Source organism: Ambystoma mexicanum, chromosome 3p, assembly GCF_040938575.1.
Source record: "Ambystoma mexicanum isolate Mex_15411 chromosome 3p, UKY_AmexF1_1, whole genome shotgun sequence".
NCBI lineage: Eukaryota > Metazoa > Chordata > Amphibia > Caudata > Ambystomatidae > Ambystoma > Ambystoma mexicanum.
In genome coordinates, this window is record NC_090925.1 from 1,046,733,947 (window position 1) to 1,046,755,053 (window position 21,107).

Consider the following 21,107-nt stretch of genomic DNA (forward strand, 5'->3'; position numbering starts at 1 on the left):
TGGAAAAGAATATGGAAGATGGTTTTTGGGACTAAAGCTTTGTTTTAGGTTTTGCTGTGCAGAAGCCTCATAATTCCTTTACAGATTGTGTAACCTCTGACACTTTCTACTCCAGCAGCATCACATCCTCCTATTAGTTGATACTTTTGATATCATCCTTAACAAATACACTACACAAGAGTGATGTGTCTCTGTTTCAGAAGTAAATAAGAGCACATTAAGGGCTAGATATGAGATATTTTCTCAGGAGTAATTGTTAAATCCTGAAGTTGACATAAAAGAACTGCAGGACAGGGATGATCATGTTTTTTGTAAGATATTTTGACACATTTTTGTTTTTACAAGAGTAAACCAGTACAATTGGTAAACGAAAACCCACTGTGAACATTGCGCAGTATCATCTTTTGAATTTAAAGCACAGCTTCTATTAGTTAACAAGCACTATAGTAGTTGATAGAATGCTTAAAGCTATCATGACAGAACATGTATGGCAAGAGTCTGTCTCTTTAAAAAAACATGTGGGATCCAAGGGGTTTGATTCTAATCAAGCAAATGGAGATGGCCCTCTGGACCTAGCATGCAGATTTCCTCATCTCGTGTATTTTCTAAATTGTAATCATTAGTTAGCAAGAATAACATTCTTTTATCAAGATTGCAAAACAAAAGAAGGCAATTTTAGGGATGAAACAAAATGTCTTTATTGGCAAAGAGAAGCACATTATGAATTTTCAATAACAATAAGTTACTACAGTAGATCATGTAAAATAATGTGTCTCCACGATTTTGAGAGAACTGTTTAAGCATACATGGAGTAAATGGTAAAGCATGTAACAGGTGATGCTGGGCTAGCATTGAAATGTATTAAACGTTGATCATACACATTGTAGGACTAGTCTGCAACTACCAGAATTTCTACAAATGATTTTACATTGCAAAACTTGTTACAGGAGAAATCAACTGACAGCTGCTTCTTTCCCACGGCAATAGGACTGAAGTCAATCAAAATCGTAATGGTCTCTTTTGGTTGTATTATATCAACTCTGAAATGATAAATAAACACACATTTTAGTACACCAAGTCTTTCTAGTCCATCCTCTTCCACAAATGGTACAATGAATCGAAAATGTCAGGGTTCCTGTAGGCTACATTTCTTAACATATTCTATCCATGCTGACTGCACTGTGGGGTGTTTGGTTAATGATGATTAGCTGAAAGAAATGTTCATGCTTCTGAATGGTCTGTGCTCATAAAGGGACATTGCAGTCTTCTTCAGGGGATTATCATATGAAGAGCGATACTTCACACATTCTACTAAGACTGTACTCGCTGGTGGTCTGTCCACATAAAGAAAACAATCTGCTGGAACAAATGTATGGTAGGGGATTCCCACATGGCTCACTGGATCCAGGGTCTGGGTTGAAGGGAGGCTGCATCGTTCTTCCCAGACTTGGTAGTGGTCACGGTTCAGCCAGTGACCATTTAGCAACCTCTTTCCAATTCTCACCAATTAACTTAAAATCCAATGACTGCCATGTTAGCAGTTTATGGACATCCTTTGTGGATTTAGGTAAAGGACAGCCTAATACAGGGTCTTGTTGGCAGTTGGTCCCCAGCTGCCCAACCATATGTTTGCAACGGGTCTAAGAGCCTTTGTGACAGGAGGAAATATCCTTTGTGTCAGGAGGAAGGAGCTTCCTTCCACTGAGCTCTATTTAAGAGATTGTGTGGTATGGTCTGGAGTTCCCAGATATTTATCTGTAGGCCAGGTAGACTGACAAACACCTCCCCTGGGAAATTAGAAGACAATGAAGGAGTTCTTTCTCTTTTCCTGTCAGTGATTTTTTGAGGTGAAGAGGAAGGGGATTATCACAGATTCTGCGAAACGGCAGCAGCTAGGATACCTTTCTTTAAGCACTTTATTTTTGTGGTATAATTAAAGCGTGTGATTCTATGCATTTTGGAGGGAAGTCATTGTCAACAGTGCCAGGATGTAGGTGATTATGTTTGACATTATTCACAAAGTAGGGGTCTTGGCATATCAACTTATCTGTGACCTGCGCCTGAAATAGTGTTGTCTGCCTAGTGAAGGAACGGAGGACACCCCTTGCTCCGTAATATACATTTTAAAAAAAGGGGGGAAGGGAAACCCTTCGTCACATAGTAGGCAACGCCATCAAAAAATAGTCAGCACAAGGTAAGGTTGATGGTAAGGTCATTGTCTGTCACATTTACAATTTTCTGCTGCTGATGCCTGGAGCTTTTGCAGACACTTTCCAGGCGGGATTTAACCCTTTAACAGGGCAACCAGAAAATTGTAAATGTGACAGACAATGATACACCGTTTTGCCCTGATTGAAAAAGGCAAAGTAATTGCCGAAACACATGTCTCACAATAGGGCAAATCAAATACATACTTACCATCAACCTTGCCTTGTGTTGACTATTTTTTGATGGTGCTGCCAACTATGTGAAGAAGGGTTTCCCTTCCCCCCTTTTTTTTGGATTATGTTGGACACCCACACGGACAACTGGTACAGCATTATAATAACCGAAAGAGACACTTTCCAAAATGCACTTTTCTTGTGATAATTACTATCAATTTTTTCTTTGCAAAGGAAAGAAACATTTCTCCAACCATAACCTTATTATGGGGTCAGTAGGCCAGTTACAATACAGATGAAGCATAACTGCACGGGTGCTCAGTCTTTGCAAAATTTGCTCGATGGGAAAGTATCTTTTCTGTGTGTGCTTGACACCCCCCACAGGTTTCTCTGCAGGATTTGCAAAGGGTTGAACCACACAAATCACAGGTTTTGGATATCCTTCTGTGAGTTTAGGAGGGCATATGTGTGTTTTGGAGGAGTTTTGTAGTTGTTGGTGTTTTTTTGTACATCTTGTACCCTGTTGTAACACCTTTTGTAAGTTTCTGTTGGTTCTGTGAGTGAACGGAGGATAGCACAGGGGCAACCTGCTAGCCTTGGAAGCAAGACCACACAGAGCAATAGAGGTTTGAATCCCGAATCCGGGTTTAGAAACTGAACTGAGATATTAAGGGTGTAACAAACAAAACATTAAATAAATACATTCTTAAGGCTCGCTGTCTAGTATTTATTTTTAAACTTACCTTCTTTTAAATCAATTAAAAAAACAAATAATGTTCCCCTTGTATTTCCCCTCTTCCCTTTGTGTCACCCTGAGTATTACAAAAAGGTTTCCTAACCCCTTTTATTTGCTGTGTTTGTAGAGAAAACTTTGTCTGTGAAACCAAGAAGTCATTCTGTGATGTGGTCAGTCAGCTTCCCTACTCTTTGTGTGTTTGGGGAACCCTTTCCATCATTCAAGTTTTGCAAGAATTCCTTTGTTTGTCTGTGTTTTTCACATTCATACCTTACGCCCATCGGGCACATTTCCTTTGGATTCTGTAATTGGAGAATTTAGGCAACATGTACTTTTTTTGGAAGGAGTGGAGTGGGAGACGATGAGAAGCTGGTCTTCTACTCAACCACCATGTCAGTGTTTGCGGTACTGCAGGAGCCCAAGTGTTGGACAGAAGTGATTGAGATGGAGCAAGAGGAGAAGCAAGTGGTTGAGAAGGGAAAGATGTGGCTGAGATGGAAGCTGAAGTGCTTGCGGAAGCGGAGGCAGTGATTGAAGATAGGGATATGGCCAATAATTTGGAGCAAGTTGCAGTCACTGCAGAGCTATTTAAGGAGTACCTGTAGAATGGGCGTGAGTTTAAGTTGGTATGGAAGAGGAGGTAATCCAGAAGCAGCAGGCACAGTTAGCCAAATATGTGCATGATACCAAATAGCAGAAGGGAGAGGACGAGATGGTGGTGGGACTACAGGAGAGTGAAGAGTACCAGGCAGAGCAGCAAGAGATTGTCCCAAAACCGAAGGCTCAGGAAGTAGAAATTGGAGCCACTGCATCTTGTCCTGCCTCCATAGAGGGGGCAAGATGGGCTCAGGAGGGTGAAGTCAGGTCAGAGGACATTTCCACCCATGGCATCACTGATGTTCTGGTTATGGATGTGGGACTTCAGGAAGCCGGTGGATGTTACTCTAAGAGAGAGGCAGGCAGTGTAATATCCAACTTCTGCCTGAAGACAGTTATACTGGGTTACTCAGTTAAGAGCTCCTTGGGCACCTCCTTAATGTGCAAGCACTTTAGGCTGTGTTACAATGATGTGTTCAAGAATCAGTTGCACAATCGACTAACACATCCATTTTGCCACCACTAAAAGCGCAGGCTTCTGTTGATGATGGTAGAATTGAAGGTGTGGTGCCATTTGGGCAGAGCAGGTGAGACAGAGTGATGAAGAATGCCGGTGCACAGTGTGAATTGCCTGATATCTGTCAGATGGATGATGAGATTGTAATGGATATGATAGAGAAGCACATACTCTTGCACTGCCCTACTCTCTTCTAGGTGACTCGGCAAGAGGGTAGTATAAGGGAGGACATGGTGCAATAGGATAGTGCAGCAAAAAGGGACCCTAGTGGCTGTACTGGTTGGTTGATACAAATAAATTGAGATAGAGCCACCACTGTATACAATATTTGTGTTAACCAGACTGCTACAGTCAGGAATGTAACTATGTAGAACATGTGTAGCTCTGCTGGTTGGCAGAGGCAAATAAACGTAGACGGTACTTTCAGTTTGTAAGCACAATACTTTGGACTCACGGAGTAGCTCCACTGGCTGATAGTGCCAAATAAATTAAGGAGGACTCAACCCTTGCTGTCAGTATCAAACCACCGGTCAACATGTGTCTAATTTGTGTTCTTTCGTCAACCCTCTCTCCTCCCCACTCTCCTCATCTGAGCTACTTGTTTCCAAGTCTCCAGATTGTAGATGGCACCGGGTCAAGTAATCCTTCTCCTTTCTTTGTGGAAAATGGCTTCCACGGGAGGAAGCCACAGTGAATGCTTATGGAACAGCAGTCCTGTGGCTCCTTTCCTGAGAAAGGCCAAGACAAGGGAAAAAGACTGAAGGCATAAAAAGAAAATTTCTGTAGCTGAAGAGGAGGAGTCCAAGTTCCGAAGACTGATGCTCCAGCAGTTCCCGAGAGAATCGGCGAGGAGGTAACCTCGGGGGTTCGGGAGCGTATGGATCGAACAGAGGTAAGGAATGGGGGCTGCACCAAACCAGGATGAGAGCCAGCGGAGTGCGGAACCCCAGAGTGGACGAGGCGAAAGCCAGGCAGCGCCGTATCCAACCGCAAAGAAGCGGAAGACAGGGGGGATAAATGCAAGATGGGTAGAAGGAGGGAAAGGAAGGCAGAGAGAGTAAAGAAGCCGGGCCACCGAGGAGCGGGAGACCTGGAAGAAGAAGGGCCACCACAAGAGCGGGGGACCAGTTGGTGAAAAGAGATAGGTGCAGTCCGGCAGCAGCCTGACAAAGCAAAGCAGAGAGAGAAGCGGCTTCAAAAGGAAGCAGAAAAATGGAAAACTAGCATTCAAGCCCAAAGGAGAAAAAACACGCCAGAAGGGTTGCAACGCAATGACTGCTGGGAGAAGGGAGAATAAGTACCTCCCAGCGGTGGCCATGTTGGGAAGCAACTAGACCGGCATGTTGCGTTTGGAAGAAAACGTGAAGGACTAATGGAGCTGTATCCTGCGAAGCAACCGCCAAGGCGGCAGCAACCGCCAGCCGCCGCGGCGTATGACAACATGCCACTCCAATGGCATAGCTGTACCTGGCTTGCATACTAATTTGGCCTCAACCAAGAAGTATGTTTTGCGGTCTTCCAAGATATGGGCCTGGTGGGACTGTGGTTTCATCCCACCAGAAATGGTGCTTCAACGGAGCTTGCGCAAATGAATCAACAAGAGTATGATGTACTGGTGTGGGGTGGTTGTGCACATGTACCCATTGGCTGAAGTTGATGTGGGAGTCTACCTTTTTGCCTTTTATTTTACCGGATATGCAGATAGTGCTAACTCATGTGTTCCCATAGGGCAGAGGTGCCTAAAGTGGTACCCGGCTTTCCCTGCAAGACCCTTTTTCTCAAATGTGGTAGATGGCAAGATTTTGTATTAATTTATTATTAGGGTATTTATTGAGCACAGACCTTGCTTCAGGAAGCAAGCGAGTGCTTTACAATCATAAGGGGAAGAACCAGGTTAGGGAGCAGAGAAACAAGGGAGTGGGGATCTAACCGGGGAGGTAGAGCTGAAGAAACTGGCCTTGCCCCAACTCAACTTGCACACTGAACTTGTCGGTGGTCTCCATGACCATCAATCTGAATTCCGAGCATCCAGTCGCACAGAAACTGCTCTTCTGAACACCCGGGAAGAACTGCTTGCATCTCTTGACTCCAACTCCCCAGCTGTACACATCCTACTTGATTTCTCCTCTGCCTTTGACATGGTCAACAATTCCATCCTCATTCAAAGGCTCCACGATACACTTGGTATATCGGATCGGGCACTGGACTGGCTGACATCCTTCCTAACTGACCGCTTGTCCCAAGTCATCCTGGGCCCCTTCTCCTCTGCTACTTTTTTCTCCACCTGTGGTGTCCCCCAGGGCTCCATCCTCTCCCCTTGCCTCTTTAACATCTACCGTGCTAAGTTTGCATGCCTCATTTCCTCTTTTCCCCCACCTTCCAGTGTTGTACAGACAACACACAACTCTTTCTCAAACCTCCTACTGACCCTCTGGCACCTTCCATCATCCCTGACTGCCTATCCATCCAGTCCTGGTGCACCTCAAATGATCTCTGCCTCAATGCCTTTAAAACTGAGATCCTTCCCATCGGGACCCCTGCTCCCTTCTTCTTCCTCTCACTCTGAAGTTCCTCCATGGGCTCTGCCCCTGCTCCTTCCTCTGAAGCCATAATCCTTGGAGTCATCCTCGACTCCTCTCTCTCCTTCCTCCCTCCCTCACACTCAGGGCATTTCCAAGAAATCCCACTTCCAGCTCTTCCTTCTCAAAGGAATTCTCCCTTTCCTCACTTTACCCCAGAGGCTCAATGTTACCCGAGCCCTGGTGCTCTCTAGGCTTGAATATGGCAATAGCCTCCTCCTGAATCTACTTTCATCCACTCTGCAACCCCTCCAGCTAATCCAGAATAGGGCAGCAAGACTTATCCCTGGCCTTAAGCCCAGGGACCGCATCTTTGCTGCCCTAAATCGTCTTCACTGGCTCCCAGTTGCAGCATGGATTCAATTCAAATCCATCTACATCATCTACAAAGCTGTCTGGGCCCGGGGACCACACTATCTTCAACTTTATCTCGCTAAATACTCTCCCTCTAGACCTTTACGTTCCTCTGGCACCAACTGTTTGTGTGTAAAGCATTTTGCCAAACAGAGGGTAGGTGTTCGACCGCTTTCCTCCACTGGCTTCCTCCTATGGAAAGCCTCCCCCTCCCTCTGGCCTTGAGCAGGACTTTCTTAAATTCTGGAAGTTCCTAAAGACTTTCCTCTTTACCTCCTCCTTCCTTTCTTCTCTCCTCTGCTAATTTCACAGTTGCTGTGATTGGTGTCCTGGGCCCTCATGCATCCTCAGGGCCCCTGACCTCCCACACCCAATCGCCCAGCTCCTGTTTACTCTCAGCACTTAACCTAGCACTGCCTTCACCTTGGAGGCTCGCATTTATACCCAACGCAGCTCCAAGCCATGTAGCGCTCACCATACCACACACTTCTACCATGCACTTATCTATGGCTCACCCATGAGGACAGACACTACAGCACTTCCCCCCCTCTGCCCTCTACCTTGCTGCACTTGCACGTTCTGAATAATCACAAGGTACAGTAGGTTTGTCCTTTCTCCTTTTCACTCTTGGTGGGATTTGCAGTGGATGCTGCGTGGTTTCTGTTGACTAAGGGCCCAGTGCTGCTGATGTGAATGACTGCAAAGTTCTATTACCACATATGTTTTCTGGACCATTTTTGGAAATTACTGTCCACTGGTGAATGGGAAGTGTGGCATTTACTTCATGTGTTGAGTGCCTGCAGTTATAAACATAGGTTTGTCAATGCCTGCATCCTCCTGCACCGTCTCTTGCGCTGTCTCTTGGTTTCCCTTTATATTTGTAGTATTTTAAAAGTAGACGTGTATGAGTCCAGGGGATGGAGGATAATCTTTGGCCACTTAGTAAATGCACACTTATGCCTATTGGTGACCATGACATTAATATAGTACTACCCACTTTTGAGAAATGGCAATTTCACCAAATTTCTTTGGCTGCATTTTTTGCTGCTTTCTTTTTTACCATAAACATTTAGATGGTAACGTGGGTCAAGGTATATGGAGGGTGGGAGTGGAAGAGGGCTGCTCCCCTCCCCCCCGCTGTTTGTAGTAAGGAAAAGTGGCATAATCTGCAAAGAAAATGAAAAACGTTCTTAGATCCTTAATATCTAGAAGACAAGTTGACAAGTGCATGCAACAAAAGGTGGAGATTTGTATGACAGCGTCATCAGGTCTCTACAGGCCTCCTGATAACCTTAAAGATAACATTTAAAAGTATGCCATCTGGCAAGGATGTAAACACCTGTTTTTTTTTAAAATAATACATTTATGTGGGTAATCCTTCTCAGAAAGGGTGGTCTGCTAAACAGACCCACTTTCTTTAAATTCCATGTTCAGAATCTCTTCTTTGCTTTCGTTGTTTTTTTTCTCCAGCGACACGTGGCCTTCCAGTGGACCGATTGATTTTAGATGTATTTATCATGTTGTCGGGGTGATTATCCCGGGGTCGGCTGAGCCGTCCGCGGACCTCCGGGTTGGGAGGCCCCAACTCCTCCCGTGCTTCTCAAAAATGAGTATGAGACAGACACAAGGAGCAAGGTGGTTCTGCTGTTTATTATAACAACGGCAGGGATGGGTCTAGGATCGGACGCGTCCGTCCAGACTCTCAAAATTCGTGGGGCTCACAGGCCCTTTTTACAGCAGTATGACTCGCTACTTGCGTCACCTGGGAAAGTTAGCGAAAAAACCTATTGCCACTTTGGATTGGTTCCCCGATTGGTAGGGTTAGTATAGGATACATATAGAGAAGAATATTAGTGGTTAAGGATGATTCAGGTGGTATACGTGGGCTGTCCCTTCTATCAGATACTTGAAAATTGTTACACGAAGACCCCTGATGATTGGATAATGTTAGTGGCGTCAGTGATGAGCCCCCCATGTTCTGATTGGTCCTCTCGCGAGCCCCCAAGCCTGGGACCATCGTCGTTCCCAGCTCGCGGTGTACCTGTTACTAGCAACAATGTGTAACTATGTGTTTGTCCAGACAATGTACGGGTTTGCTCATAGGCTTGAGAGCAGGCCATTCCTATCGCCGTAGGTGTCCATCTTGCCATTTTGCTGTTGCAACCTGTGTCCCAGACGTGGGACCCAGGCGACTTCTGTCTCGTGGGTCTGGCACCTTGTCAGATCGGCTTGGTCACGTGTGGAGAGACCGTAGCTGGAGCGGAATTCTGCACATTTAAAGTTGTATTTCGCTTCTGTGTGCTTGGTATTGCTTACAGGTGTGACCTTGGCGCCGGCTGGTAGCATACGAGTTGCAACATCGTGCCCTTCGCTACGAGCTCTCGCTGGGCTCATTCTGCGTGATCAGCACTTGAACTCTTGCTCATACACTCTTCATGGTGGCTCTTGCTTGCGGCCTACTTGAGCCTAGTTCATGGGTGGGGATGCATAATCCATGGTACCTATGTCGCGGTTTGACATGCGTCATAAGCAATATTTTGTCTACATTATATTCTCATCACCATGCGAGAGGCGGGAGAAGCGTCAGCAAGTGTATACGCGAGTCCTTCAGCCGTCTTGCATTTCTGCATTACTATACAGGGGCCTATGTGAAAAATAACAAAGATGCGCGTCAGTGGGTGTATCCGTCACCTACGTCATAGCACTGAATATGTTCTTTGTGTAGGCTGGTGCGTGAGTGACCAGTGTGCATGGTGGCACGTGTGTTCTTGGCAGTTGGCTAGGTCGTTGTGGCATCTCTAACGATGTGGGTGCTCGTTGCTTATGTCTTAGTCGAGTTCATCCATGCCGCAGGTGTCAGCTTGAGTGGGACTGGCTGGTGGGCATATCCTTATGTTCTTGAACCAGGGTATTTTGTCATCTGGTAGGTAGGCAAACTCGTCTCGTGGTGGGTGCCTGGGCCGCGATCCTCTAGCCCATGGTCGTGATGAGGTTGGGGTGAGCTTGTTCTCCCATTCTCCCACTTCAATGTCTCAAAACTTTCTGATTTTATCTCAAGCCTTTCTTGCTTCTTGAATGTTTTATTGTGAAAGGCATATGAATGGCTTAGTATTGTTTATTATTATTTTATTTTTGTTTGTGTCATTATATTCAAAGCTTGTATTATGGTTTATTCTATATCAGGTGGAAACGTAGGCCTCATTAAATTAGGCAAAGCATGTGGAGAAGGGAATAAAGTGCATGTTGGAAAGGAAATGCAAATCTCCCTCTCCTCCACGGGCTAAAAATATGCTATGCATTCAGCCAATCTAGATGACACTGTTTATACAGTTGCATCAATTGCCGAAGTACTTGTCACAAATAAACCTCCACTACTAGTACATTAATCCTGATTCCTCACAAATAAATAGACAATCTCCCCAATAAAAAAGGAAAGTAACACCCTGCACAGATTATACGTTCTGGTGCTAGTAAAGTAGTTGTAGGTGGGAAGATTAGAAATTAGGGTAAGTGATTCACATGCTACAAATGCCAGCTGCTTTAATAGATTAGATTATTTGGGAAGTGAACTATAGAGGCTCATACACGCTCAATGGTGGTACAGATTGAATTGATTCCTTTATCTTTTCTGAATCCAGGTAAATTGAGGACAACTGATATTTACCAGCCCATCACTAATTCTGTTTAACTACATTTTACTATTATTGTTGTTTTCTAACCTGAAATAACTAGCGACTGATTTCATTGAGGTGTAGAGTCTGTCTGATCTGTGGGATACAGTGAAGGAAGAAAGAAAGGAAATAATGCAAATAAAAGTGTTTTATTTTGGAAATGATCAATCATCTGGATAGTTTATCCAGAATATATAATGAGCTTGGTATTAATATTTTAAAGTTAAATTGTGTCTCTCTAACAGTTTGTGAGCTGAAATCACAAACCCTGATATATCCATTGAAGGATAAACCCAAGCTATTTTAACAACCTAGACCCATACAACAGAATGGAATATTCCCAGTATGTGTTAATAAGCCATGGGTGTGCATACCACTTATAGGTCACACCTTCCCTGTATTATGGCCCTCAGGCCTTTTTACTGGTTCGAATAGTTTGTAAGGGCCACAATCACAACCAACAAGTAAAGCATGCAAATGTCATTAGGTGTTCCCAAACTAGTGCCAAGGACTATATAGACCCAAGAGGGTCTTACCAATAAAGGTATCCATTGCTTCTGTCATGTAAGATGCTGCTGCTTAATATTTACAGACGATATCAGATTGGTATCAAGATGACCACCAGGCTCCCAATTTAATATTTTAGACGTAGTCAATGGAACATTCTGTAACGCGAGTATAGCAGAAATTCATATATTAGCACCTGGGGCAGGTGCTGCAGCCAATCAGCTTCCTCAGAACACAGGTTAATCCCACAATCCAAGCCCACGTTCCGAGCAAGCTGGGAGCTGCCAGAGCCCACCCTGCCATCTTCTCCCTCTTCCCTCCAGGCCCCGCTCCTTACCCGCCTCCCTGCACTTAGGTAAGTAGGGGTTCCTTTGAAGGTGACACCAAGGATTGACCCAGCTTCCCAGGCGGCCGTGGAAATGGAGCCCCACCTTCCATTTCCATGGTAGCCATCTTAGATTAGTGTTTGAATGAACGGGACGCTGCAAGCTTACGTCCCATTCATTTAAATAAAAAGAATTCTAACACCACCTTGGATTGAAAACCTGAGTTGGTAATAGCAATACCCACCTCCTCTGTGGGCCAAATCGGATGCTAATGGCAACAGGGCCCATGTTGGAGGCCCGCACATCCTGAGCCATTACCACCTGATCTTGTCCACTGGCTAGGGTATTGTTGCTATATCATTTCTTCCTGCAAATCAATTACTTTGATACATATGATATTACAGGAGTTCATACACAAGCCCGACGGAGACAGAAACATGAATAGTGGCCCTACAACAAGGCTGGCCAATCTGGGAGTATCTGGGCTAAAACTACACGATAAGAGGGCAACATCTAACAGTAATTTTAATGATTTGTTATATATATATAGTGCTTTTACCAAAGCTCTGCACATAAAACATATTTACATACAATTATCACCCAACCAAAGTTGATACCATTTATTGACCTCAGGAAGATGAAAGGCTGAGTTGGCCTTGCTGGAATTCAAACCTGGAACCTGCTGATCACACTCAGATCTCAGCAGTAAACACTCAATTCACTGAGCTATTTTACTGTCAATCAACCAGTCCTCACATTTATTTGGATTGTAGAATTTGTTCAAATGTATACCTCTGATCAAAGATTCTAAGTTTAATTCTATTAACATGCTTACTATATACTATTCTATTGATGGGGTGTGCATTCAGCCCCTTATAATGCTGAGTATTTTGATTATTAAATGTATTGCTGAACCTTAAACCTCAGGTTCCTTGGTTGGGACATTGTGCTTCTCTTGCGAAACCACAGGTAATTATGGAAGACGGCAATGAGGATTGGTAGTGAATTCAGACAGGCCAGATGAGGGGTTCAGCGGTATCTATGCATGTATGTTCTGCAGATAAAACCCATGTTGACTGGATTAGATTCTCACCAATATCTGAAAAGAGAAGAATACTTCTGCTCATATTGGGCCTCAAAAGAAGACTTCTTAAACACAGCGCACAGATTCAACAACCTGTGTATTCCTCCTCTCTGTCTTGCGTTTGATAACATAGCCCCTCACTGACAAATTAAATTAAAGTTTCACCTCCGAAGTCTGAGTACCTTAGAAAGTGAGAACTGTTTGAGGTTATGGACTCAGAATTAATTCTCATATTGCATATTGCAGTTAGAACGATTACACTGGGGGAGCATGACTGATTGGATTTAGTTAGCCACCATCAAAGGTGTTGCTTCCAAGAAACGTGGTCTCATGATTCCATTATGTTAGATAGCTACCACTCTTATTTTACCCTGGTCCATAAATCTGCTAGGATCGGTCTGGCTCAAGGATTATGGACTTCTGTTTCAGTCTGTTTGGATGTCAAAGTGTTAGACGTTGATTCAGGATCAGAAGACATTGTATATTTGCTTCAGATGTCTATAATTTGGACTTATATTACCTTTTTAATGGACTTGGAGGAGGATGGGAATTAAGCTTTTGGGAACTATGCTCCACTATTCCCTTAGGACACAAAATGACTAGGATGTTGTTATGGGGGATTATAATGGTACATTACGTTTTATGTCTCATAGTGATGCTACTCCTCCAAACACAGATTGATTTTCTGAAGTTTGTCATGCTAAATTAGCTGTTTGGTATATCTGGAATGCCATGCTCTCTGCAATCTAAACCAAAATGTTATGGCATTTATTTGGAATGTATTCTAAAGTATAATCTATGGGTGACTATTGGCCATTTAACTCAAATAAGTCTCCATGTCTAACATTCAGAAGTGCTTAGTGACTATGCAATAATGGCTCAGTGGTTGGACAAGGATTAATGATGTAGCAATAATGGATATTATATCTATAATATAAATTGATATTCTGCCAAATGTAGAGATCATTTTGAATCCTACTAGTGATGACAAAATGATCTGCAATAACTTCAAGGAACTATTGGCCATATTGAAAAAATATCTGGCATCTAGTGCATTTAAGAAAGTGAAACCATATCAAATATATGCTTGGTATGACAGATGATAGCAATCAGAAGTACATTTTGTCCAACTTCTGAGAGCTGGGTTCATGAGCCCCATTCTTAGAATGATGGTGATTTGGAAATGCCATTTCAATTATGAATCGTACTTTACCAAAATAATAAAAGGCAGCCTCTCTGAGTGTCTGGTAAAATATTAAGTCACCAGCACTTAAAGACACCAAAGGTGTTTGGTATCTGGCCTACTGGGGCTTTCTTGACTTTATGTCAGTACCAGAGTCCCTGATTAGAGAAGAGAGGCTAGGTGGACAATGTTCTGGAATTCATTAAAGAAAGGGGTGTAGGGGGGAGCAAAAATAACAAGTGGAAACAGAAGTAATGGAAGTGACTCTTTTGGAAAGAGTTGGTCGATGCAAAGGTTATCACTGTCAGAAGGACAACAGGCTTTGAAGATTCGAGTCACAAATAAAACAGTGGCACCTGTTTGTATCCCTAGTGGCTTTTAAAATTGGCATTCTTTTATTTGGACACATCTCCCTCATCTGTTTAATTCCTGTACTAATGTAGGTTTTATCCCCACTACTTTGAAAACTGCAATTGTATTCACTATTTTTAACCATGGGTGTGAATGTAAATATGGGGAACTATAAAACAATTCCATACCTGGTTGCAACATTTTGGAAATGTTGCAGATTTTGTGGAGTCTTCTTTTGGTTGAATGAGAAGAACATTATTTGTGATGCACAGTCTGACCTCAGGCCTGATATGGGAATGATCGGGAAAGCTTTTATGCTCCACATGTGTACAGTAATATTTGTTGATTATAAGAAAGAAACATTGTTCTTACTGCTTGTAGACCTTAAGCAGGCCTTTCACTCTGTTAATGGGAAATTGCTGAGGGGTGTCAAACAGGGAATGGAAAAATAACTAATGGTCATATTGGCATTGCTTGTCTTGTCATCAGTGTTGCAAAGTCTAAGGACCCAGTTATCAAGAAATGAACAAAAGCCAGTAATCTAAGATTCAAATTGTAGATGGACAATATAATCTCGGCAGTAGTAGATTACTATGACTGCCTGGTGATAAGATTCACAAAAATGTTTTTCAGAAAGTTACAAACAGGGAAGAGCAAGGTCTCATTAGCACAAAATGCAGGGAGTAAACGTGGCCACAGAATCTTTTCAGGAAAAGGCTTCATCGTTATGGAGCTGAATTGTGGGCTAGTGCCTGTTTAAATGTTTTTTGGCGCTGGTGAAAATTAAGTTTAATCATACTTCATTTCATATCCCTGAATATATTGAAACTGTCTGCTTTAAGCTTAAACTTGGTGTTAGTTACCTTATTGTCAAGGCTAAGATTTGACTGCTTCTCCACTGAATACAAATTATGGGGATTACATGAAGGTAGCATCTGTCGCAGCGTGCAATAGAAACTGTTAAAAATGTAAACAATTTCCTGATTTTCCTGATTTGAAAAAGTGAAAGAGCTATGCCATTGATCTTCCTGTTTTTGGTTGCATCCAGAAGGTGGAACAAGATTAATCTCATTAGCCAAAGGTGCATTCAGGAAATGGGAAGAGGGAAATACTCTTTCTAAGATTAACAATAGTGCTACAGGAGGTTCTTATATGAAACAAACATTCTGGCTGTAGGAGAGTCCTACTTGGACATTAGGCAACCTCAATGTTGCTATTTGTCTATTTAAAGTTCAATTTAGGCTGTGAATCTTGCTGCCAAATGGTCTAGGAAAGTAACTGAATGGAAACATGTTTTTGCCAAATTGAGCTATAATACATTTATATTTTGTGAAGACTATAATTATTTAAGAAATAAAATAGCTTGCAACCAATTTTAGAGGCAAACATATTTTGACGCTTGTTTCAGTTTGGCTAATCTAATATGCAAAGGCAGAACTGATCCCTTGGTACGATTTTGATTCAGTCAGGATTGAAAGTTGATGCAAAATATTTAAACTGCTCAAACGATTTGTTAAATGGATAAAACATACAAATGGATGTGTGTATGCTCTGTCCTTAGGCCTACATTTTAATAACTTTATTGAATGTTAGTTTATATGTTCTTGTTATAAATGATAGGTTAAAATGAAATGTTATGTATTTTGCACAATGAATTATGTCTGTACATTTTATGGAAGTATTCCAAATAAACATACAAATGAATGCCATTTCTTTTCCCAAAAACTCCTACGACCCTGAAATATAAGTTGCTGTTCTTAAACTTCTACAATTCATATGTTGTGTCCATATCATAAGTTGACTCGTGGAAAACCAATTTTGTATTTTGTGGTAGGCTTTGACACAAGGGGGCTTCTCTTTGGACGCCTGAAAAAATTGTAGCCAGAGACCATAATTTTGATATCACCCCATATCCTATTAAAAAATCATCATGTTGGAACTCCTGCTCTGTTCACATAAACGTCTTCATTGTCATACTGCTTTGATACAAAGGAGTGCTGCAGCCCCTCTAAAGAGAACGAACATGGGTGAAATACCCTGTTCTATGGAATACTACTTTGATGCACATTTTTAGAATAAGGACTTAAAGGATCAACATAGCGATGCCATTAACATGTAATCTGAATATTACAAAGTTCACTATTGTTAATGCACAGAAGCAGTGGTTTCAACGTCCATGATTGTTGACCATCATATGGCTTCTGCAACCCTTTCAGCCTTTGGATCCATGTTTTTTTTAGACATGTTACCAGATCCCATTGTTGGCATTATGGGATCAAATAACATGGTCACCCATTATGCATCCTTTATGTATACAGGTTGACCAAAATCTGCTTATAGCATGTCATCTTTCAACCAGTACCTGGCAACTCTCGCCCATTGCATTGCCATTTTCTGCTCAAATTCCCAGTGCTACGCTGACGACACTCAACTCATTTTCAGGCTGCCCTGGGCCACCTCCTCCACCTCTCTCATCTCTGATTGCCTTACTGCCATTCAAGACTGGTGTTCCGCCAATGATCTTTGTCTGAATGCCAGCAAGACTGAGATCCTCCTCATTGGCACACCTTCTCCATCCTTTCCCCTCACTCTCTGGCCAGCCTCCCTTGGCCCTCCTCCTACCCCCACCTGTGAGGCTAAGAACCATGGGGTCATCTTTGATTCCACACTTTCCTTCTACGCCCACATCTCTGATGTCTCTAAAAAAATCTAACTTCCTACTGCACCTCCTCAGAGGTACTCTGCCTTTCCTCTCCTTCCCCCAGAAGCTCACTGTCTCCCAAGCTCTGGTTCTCTCTAGGTTGGACTATTGTAACAGCCTCTTTCTTAACCTACCTGCCTCTATCGCCGCCCTGTGCAACTAATCCAGAACAGGACTGCCAGACTTGTCCCTGGCCTCAAGCCCTGGGATCGTATCTCTCCAGCTCTGACATCTCTACATTGGCTCCCAGTGGATGCAAGGATTAAATTCAAAACCCTCTGCATTTTCCACAAGGCTTTCTGGCGCCTGGGTCCAAAATACCTTCAGCTATCTCTCCGCAAATACCTCCCCTCTCGAGCTCTTTGCTCCTCTACCTCTAACTCCCTCAGGGTCAGTCGTTTTTCAAAGAAACGAGCTGGGTGTAGATCTCTGTCTTTGGCTGGAGCCTCCCTCTGGAACAGCCTCCCTGCCACTCTAAAACTTGAGGAGAACCATCCCCAGCTTCGGAAGCACCTCAAGACCTTCCTCTTTGCTTCTGCCTTCGCCCCCCCTCTCCTCTGCTGATCTGTACTCTCATGGCACCGTGCACCTGGCCACCCTCTGTCCTTTGGGCCCAGGTTCCTGCTCACCCTCCACCTTCCTGCACTGCCTCTGGGCCACCACTTGCACTGGGGTCTGTATCTGTACCCATACAGCCCATCCCCCTTTTTTTTCTCCTCCTGCACTTATCTGACATACCCCGTCTACTGTCTTAAACTCAGCACTTGCCACTTTCTGGCGTTTACCACCACTTTTTATTATTTATTTTATTTATTATTAATTATTATGTTCTCCTCTTGCTTCACACTTACCATCTCTTCCCCCATCCCTGGCACTTTCCCCTCCCCTCCCCATGCACTTGCACGTTCTCAATGTCACTGGGCCTAGTAAGATCGTTGTTTTGTTCTCCCCTGTTCCCTTCCCTTGCCTTGTCGCTCTCTAAAACACTTGTGTAGGGGCGCGATATAAATAAAATATCAATTCAATTCAATCTTTTGTACATTCACTGCATGTTTTAGAGTAATGGTGTGGAATTCAAAGAAAAATGCATTATCCTACAATCCGTCTGATCTCCACATGAATTATCAACAGTACATTTGAGGTGAGAAAACATTTATTCTCCTCGAAGCATCAAACACAATTGTTTCCATTTGCTAAACCAAAGATGTGCATTTCAAAAACACAGACACTTCATTCCATTGCTACTTACGTTTTCTCTACAGCTTCTCTTAGCAATGTAGCTCCAACAACAAGTAGCTTGCCTTTTGTGAGCTTCTCAGAGAGCAGGTTGCAAAAAGTGACCTCTGCTTTGCCAGGCTTATTCACAACAACTGGACCAAGTATCTGCAAGGGATGAGAAGGATGACTACTAAGAGGTTGCTTGTGATAACAGTTAGGCTTGCATTCAGAGGTGGGTGGGAATAATAAAATCAGAGGTGTAGCAAGGACTGTGTAGCAAGGTGGGCCAGGAGCTAATGTAGTACGTCCCACCCTAAGGGTAACACGCAGAGGCAAGGGGGCTTGCCCTGGTCAATTGCACAAACCGACCAAGCAGATTTTGGAGGGTGCAGCTTCTCCCCTTAAAATCATTTAAATTTTTTTAAAAATTTATGTGTTAAAATGGTGCAATTTACAGTACACTTTCTGTGATAAATTCGGTAAAAAACCACACTATTTACCACCGGTCCTTTAGGGTAACACATTAAAAAAGCCCTTTAGATGCTAAGTCACAAACAGCACACAGGAGAATTTTCCAATAGATTTTCATGATGTCTTTGCCCACTGTATGCCAGCAATCTGCAAGTGTAAAATCATTTTCATACTGGTTGTGCCCACACTCTAGTGCACCTATATATGCCAGAATTCCCACATAAGAACATACTCAGATTCACTTTGTCTTAATGCCAGTAAAAAAGCCATGCCACAGTAGGAGAACATGACCCTTGCTGGCTACACAAATACCCCCCACTTAAGAACACTTGTGTTGCATTTGCCTCTTAATGACAGTAATAAGTGTCATGCCACAGTAAGAAAACATTGCCTTGCAGGCTGCACACATGCCCCCCTCCCATTGTAAGAACACGTATCATGTTGCCTTTGACCTTAACACCAGTAAAGCAATGTGTTGCCACAATAAGGAAACATGTCATGCACTCGCCCATATAAGAACACTCCTTATGTTGGCTTTGTCCTTAATGGTAGTACAAAATACCATGCAACACTTGTACAGGCAGTTCCATTGTAGTACCATCTCCACACCCCAATCTCTCCTTCACATAATACTTAAGTTGGCTGTGCCTTGCTCAGAAACACCAGTAAAACATGCCATAGACCGGGCAAAAAATGTTCTTCCTCCAATGCTATCCACGGGCCGCAGTCTAGCACACACACTGAGATACACAGAGATACATATACACACACATAGATACATAGGCAAAGAGATACACACACAGATACACATATGCACAGAGATTCACAGAGATAGACTCACACATATACACACACACATATACACACAGAAATATACATCTACATAAACAAATACACTCACAGATTTCTCAGATATACAGAGACATAGACACACAGATACACCCTGGCCACACATACACAGATACACACACAGAAACACATATATACAGAGATGTAAACACACATAGATACACACACACATACATACATACACAGTGATATTACACGGCCCGCAGTAGCAGCTGTGTAGTTAAGGTTAAGTTGCTAAACCCATAGGAAGAACACTTTTTCGGCAGTTTATGACTTTGCTCCCGTTGGAGGAATCATCACCAAACCTTGCATAAAAAAATATATGGCTGGCTCTGAATGTATTCGCCAAGTTGGGTGAGGTTTCGTGCAGGGGGGGCAAAGTTATAAGGGGGTCCCAAATCTTTCTTTTTTTCCATAGACTGAATGGGGAAAAAATGTGCGCACATGCTGTCGGTGAACTTTGGGAAGCGTGTTGTGTGTCAAAGGTTTTGGGAAACGCTGCCATGGTGTATCAGAGGATAATGTTGTGGTGTGTGTGGCAAGGCTCTAAGCCATTCTGTGCATGTCTGGGCCTCTTGTACGTAGCAGTGTGCGCAGTAAAATTAGTCATATCTGGCTCTGCTCCAGCGTCCCATTTCCCTGTTCACTTCGCGGTCAAAATGTTGATTGCAACGCAGTGTGCAGTGATGGGATGCCTGTCAAAAGTGTTCCATGACGGCGGCATGTTGTATCGGAGGACAATGCAGTGGCGAAAGGGGCTCAAAAGCATAGTGTACGGCATCTGGAGGTGGGAAAAAGGGATGGAAAGCGTGCAGGAGTGAGAAGTGCTTCATGTGATATATCTCATTAGAAGAAGACGGTGGTGTGCCAGCACTATCCGTGCATGCTCCGCCAATGCACGGATACCTCAATAGGCAACAATCTTGTGTGAAAATTGGAGGCAGCCTTCGTTATGGCATGCCATCTGCAGCGGCGATGTCTTTCTGTGATGAGTGGTGGCAGGCACATTTGTAGAAGAGGATTGCATTCCAGGAGACATGAAGATTTAAACATAGTGTGTACTATGGTGTGCTGTGTTAGGTAAATCCATAGCCCCATCGATGCATGGCTGCAGCCCTAGCACAGTCAGGTATGTCCACTGTTTGAAAAGGTATGTCCACTGGTTGAAAGTAGATACCACATTGTTGCTTTTTGTTTGTGGTTCTGCTGCAGTGCACATAATGTTGGTTGCATGGGTGTGGTGATTGGTAGAACAACCTATAGTTGTCGGTGTATGGGTGGGGATGCTTCAGTGACCAGTCGTGCAGTGTGTCCACTGGGTGCACTAACGGAATAGTGTACATATGGAAGAGGTCACGGTGCAACTGGTTCTTGTATGTGCTTGTGTAGTGTGCATTGCGCAGATTAGTAAGTGTTGCAGTGCACTACGCACCACCATTGGTTCTATGCACATACTAGAGTGTTGGGAGCAGGCCCAACCTTGTGAAGATTGTCTTGTTTGGTTGGCATGCTTATAATCCTTCGTGATTGGAAGTGGGTAGCGGTGCCAAACACAGCGACATGTTTCTGCATTACGGTAAGT

At 43.4% G+C, this 21,107-nt stretch overlaps 1 protein-coding gene across 2 annotated transcripts in view; it reads right to left on the reverse strand.

The window, feature by feature from the left end:
• Positions 1–673: 673 nt before the first annotated feature.
• The window catches only part of LOC138581224 (protein-glutamine gamma-glutamyltransferase E-like), a 386,319-nt gene continuing 365,885 nt past the window's right edge, over positions 674–21,107 (reverse strand). For both annotated transcript variants that reach the window (XM_069652406.1, XM_069652407.1), the window contains 2 exons: positions 18,237–18,370; positions 674–1,040 (listed from right to left, as the gene is read on the reverse strand). In XM_069652406.1, coding sequence (XP_069508507.1) covers positions 890–1,040; positions 18,237–18,370 — 285 coding nt within the window. In that variant the 3' untranslated portion in view covers positions 674–889. The remainder of the gene's footprint in view (positions 1,041–18,236; positions 18,371–21,107) is intronic.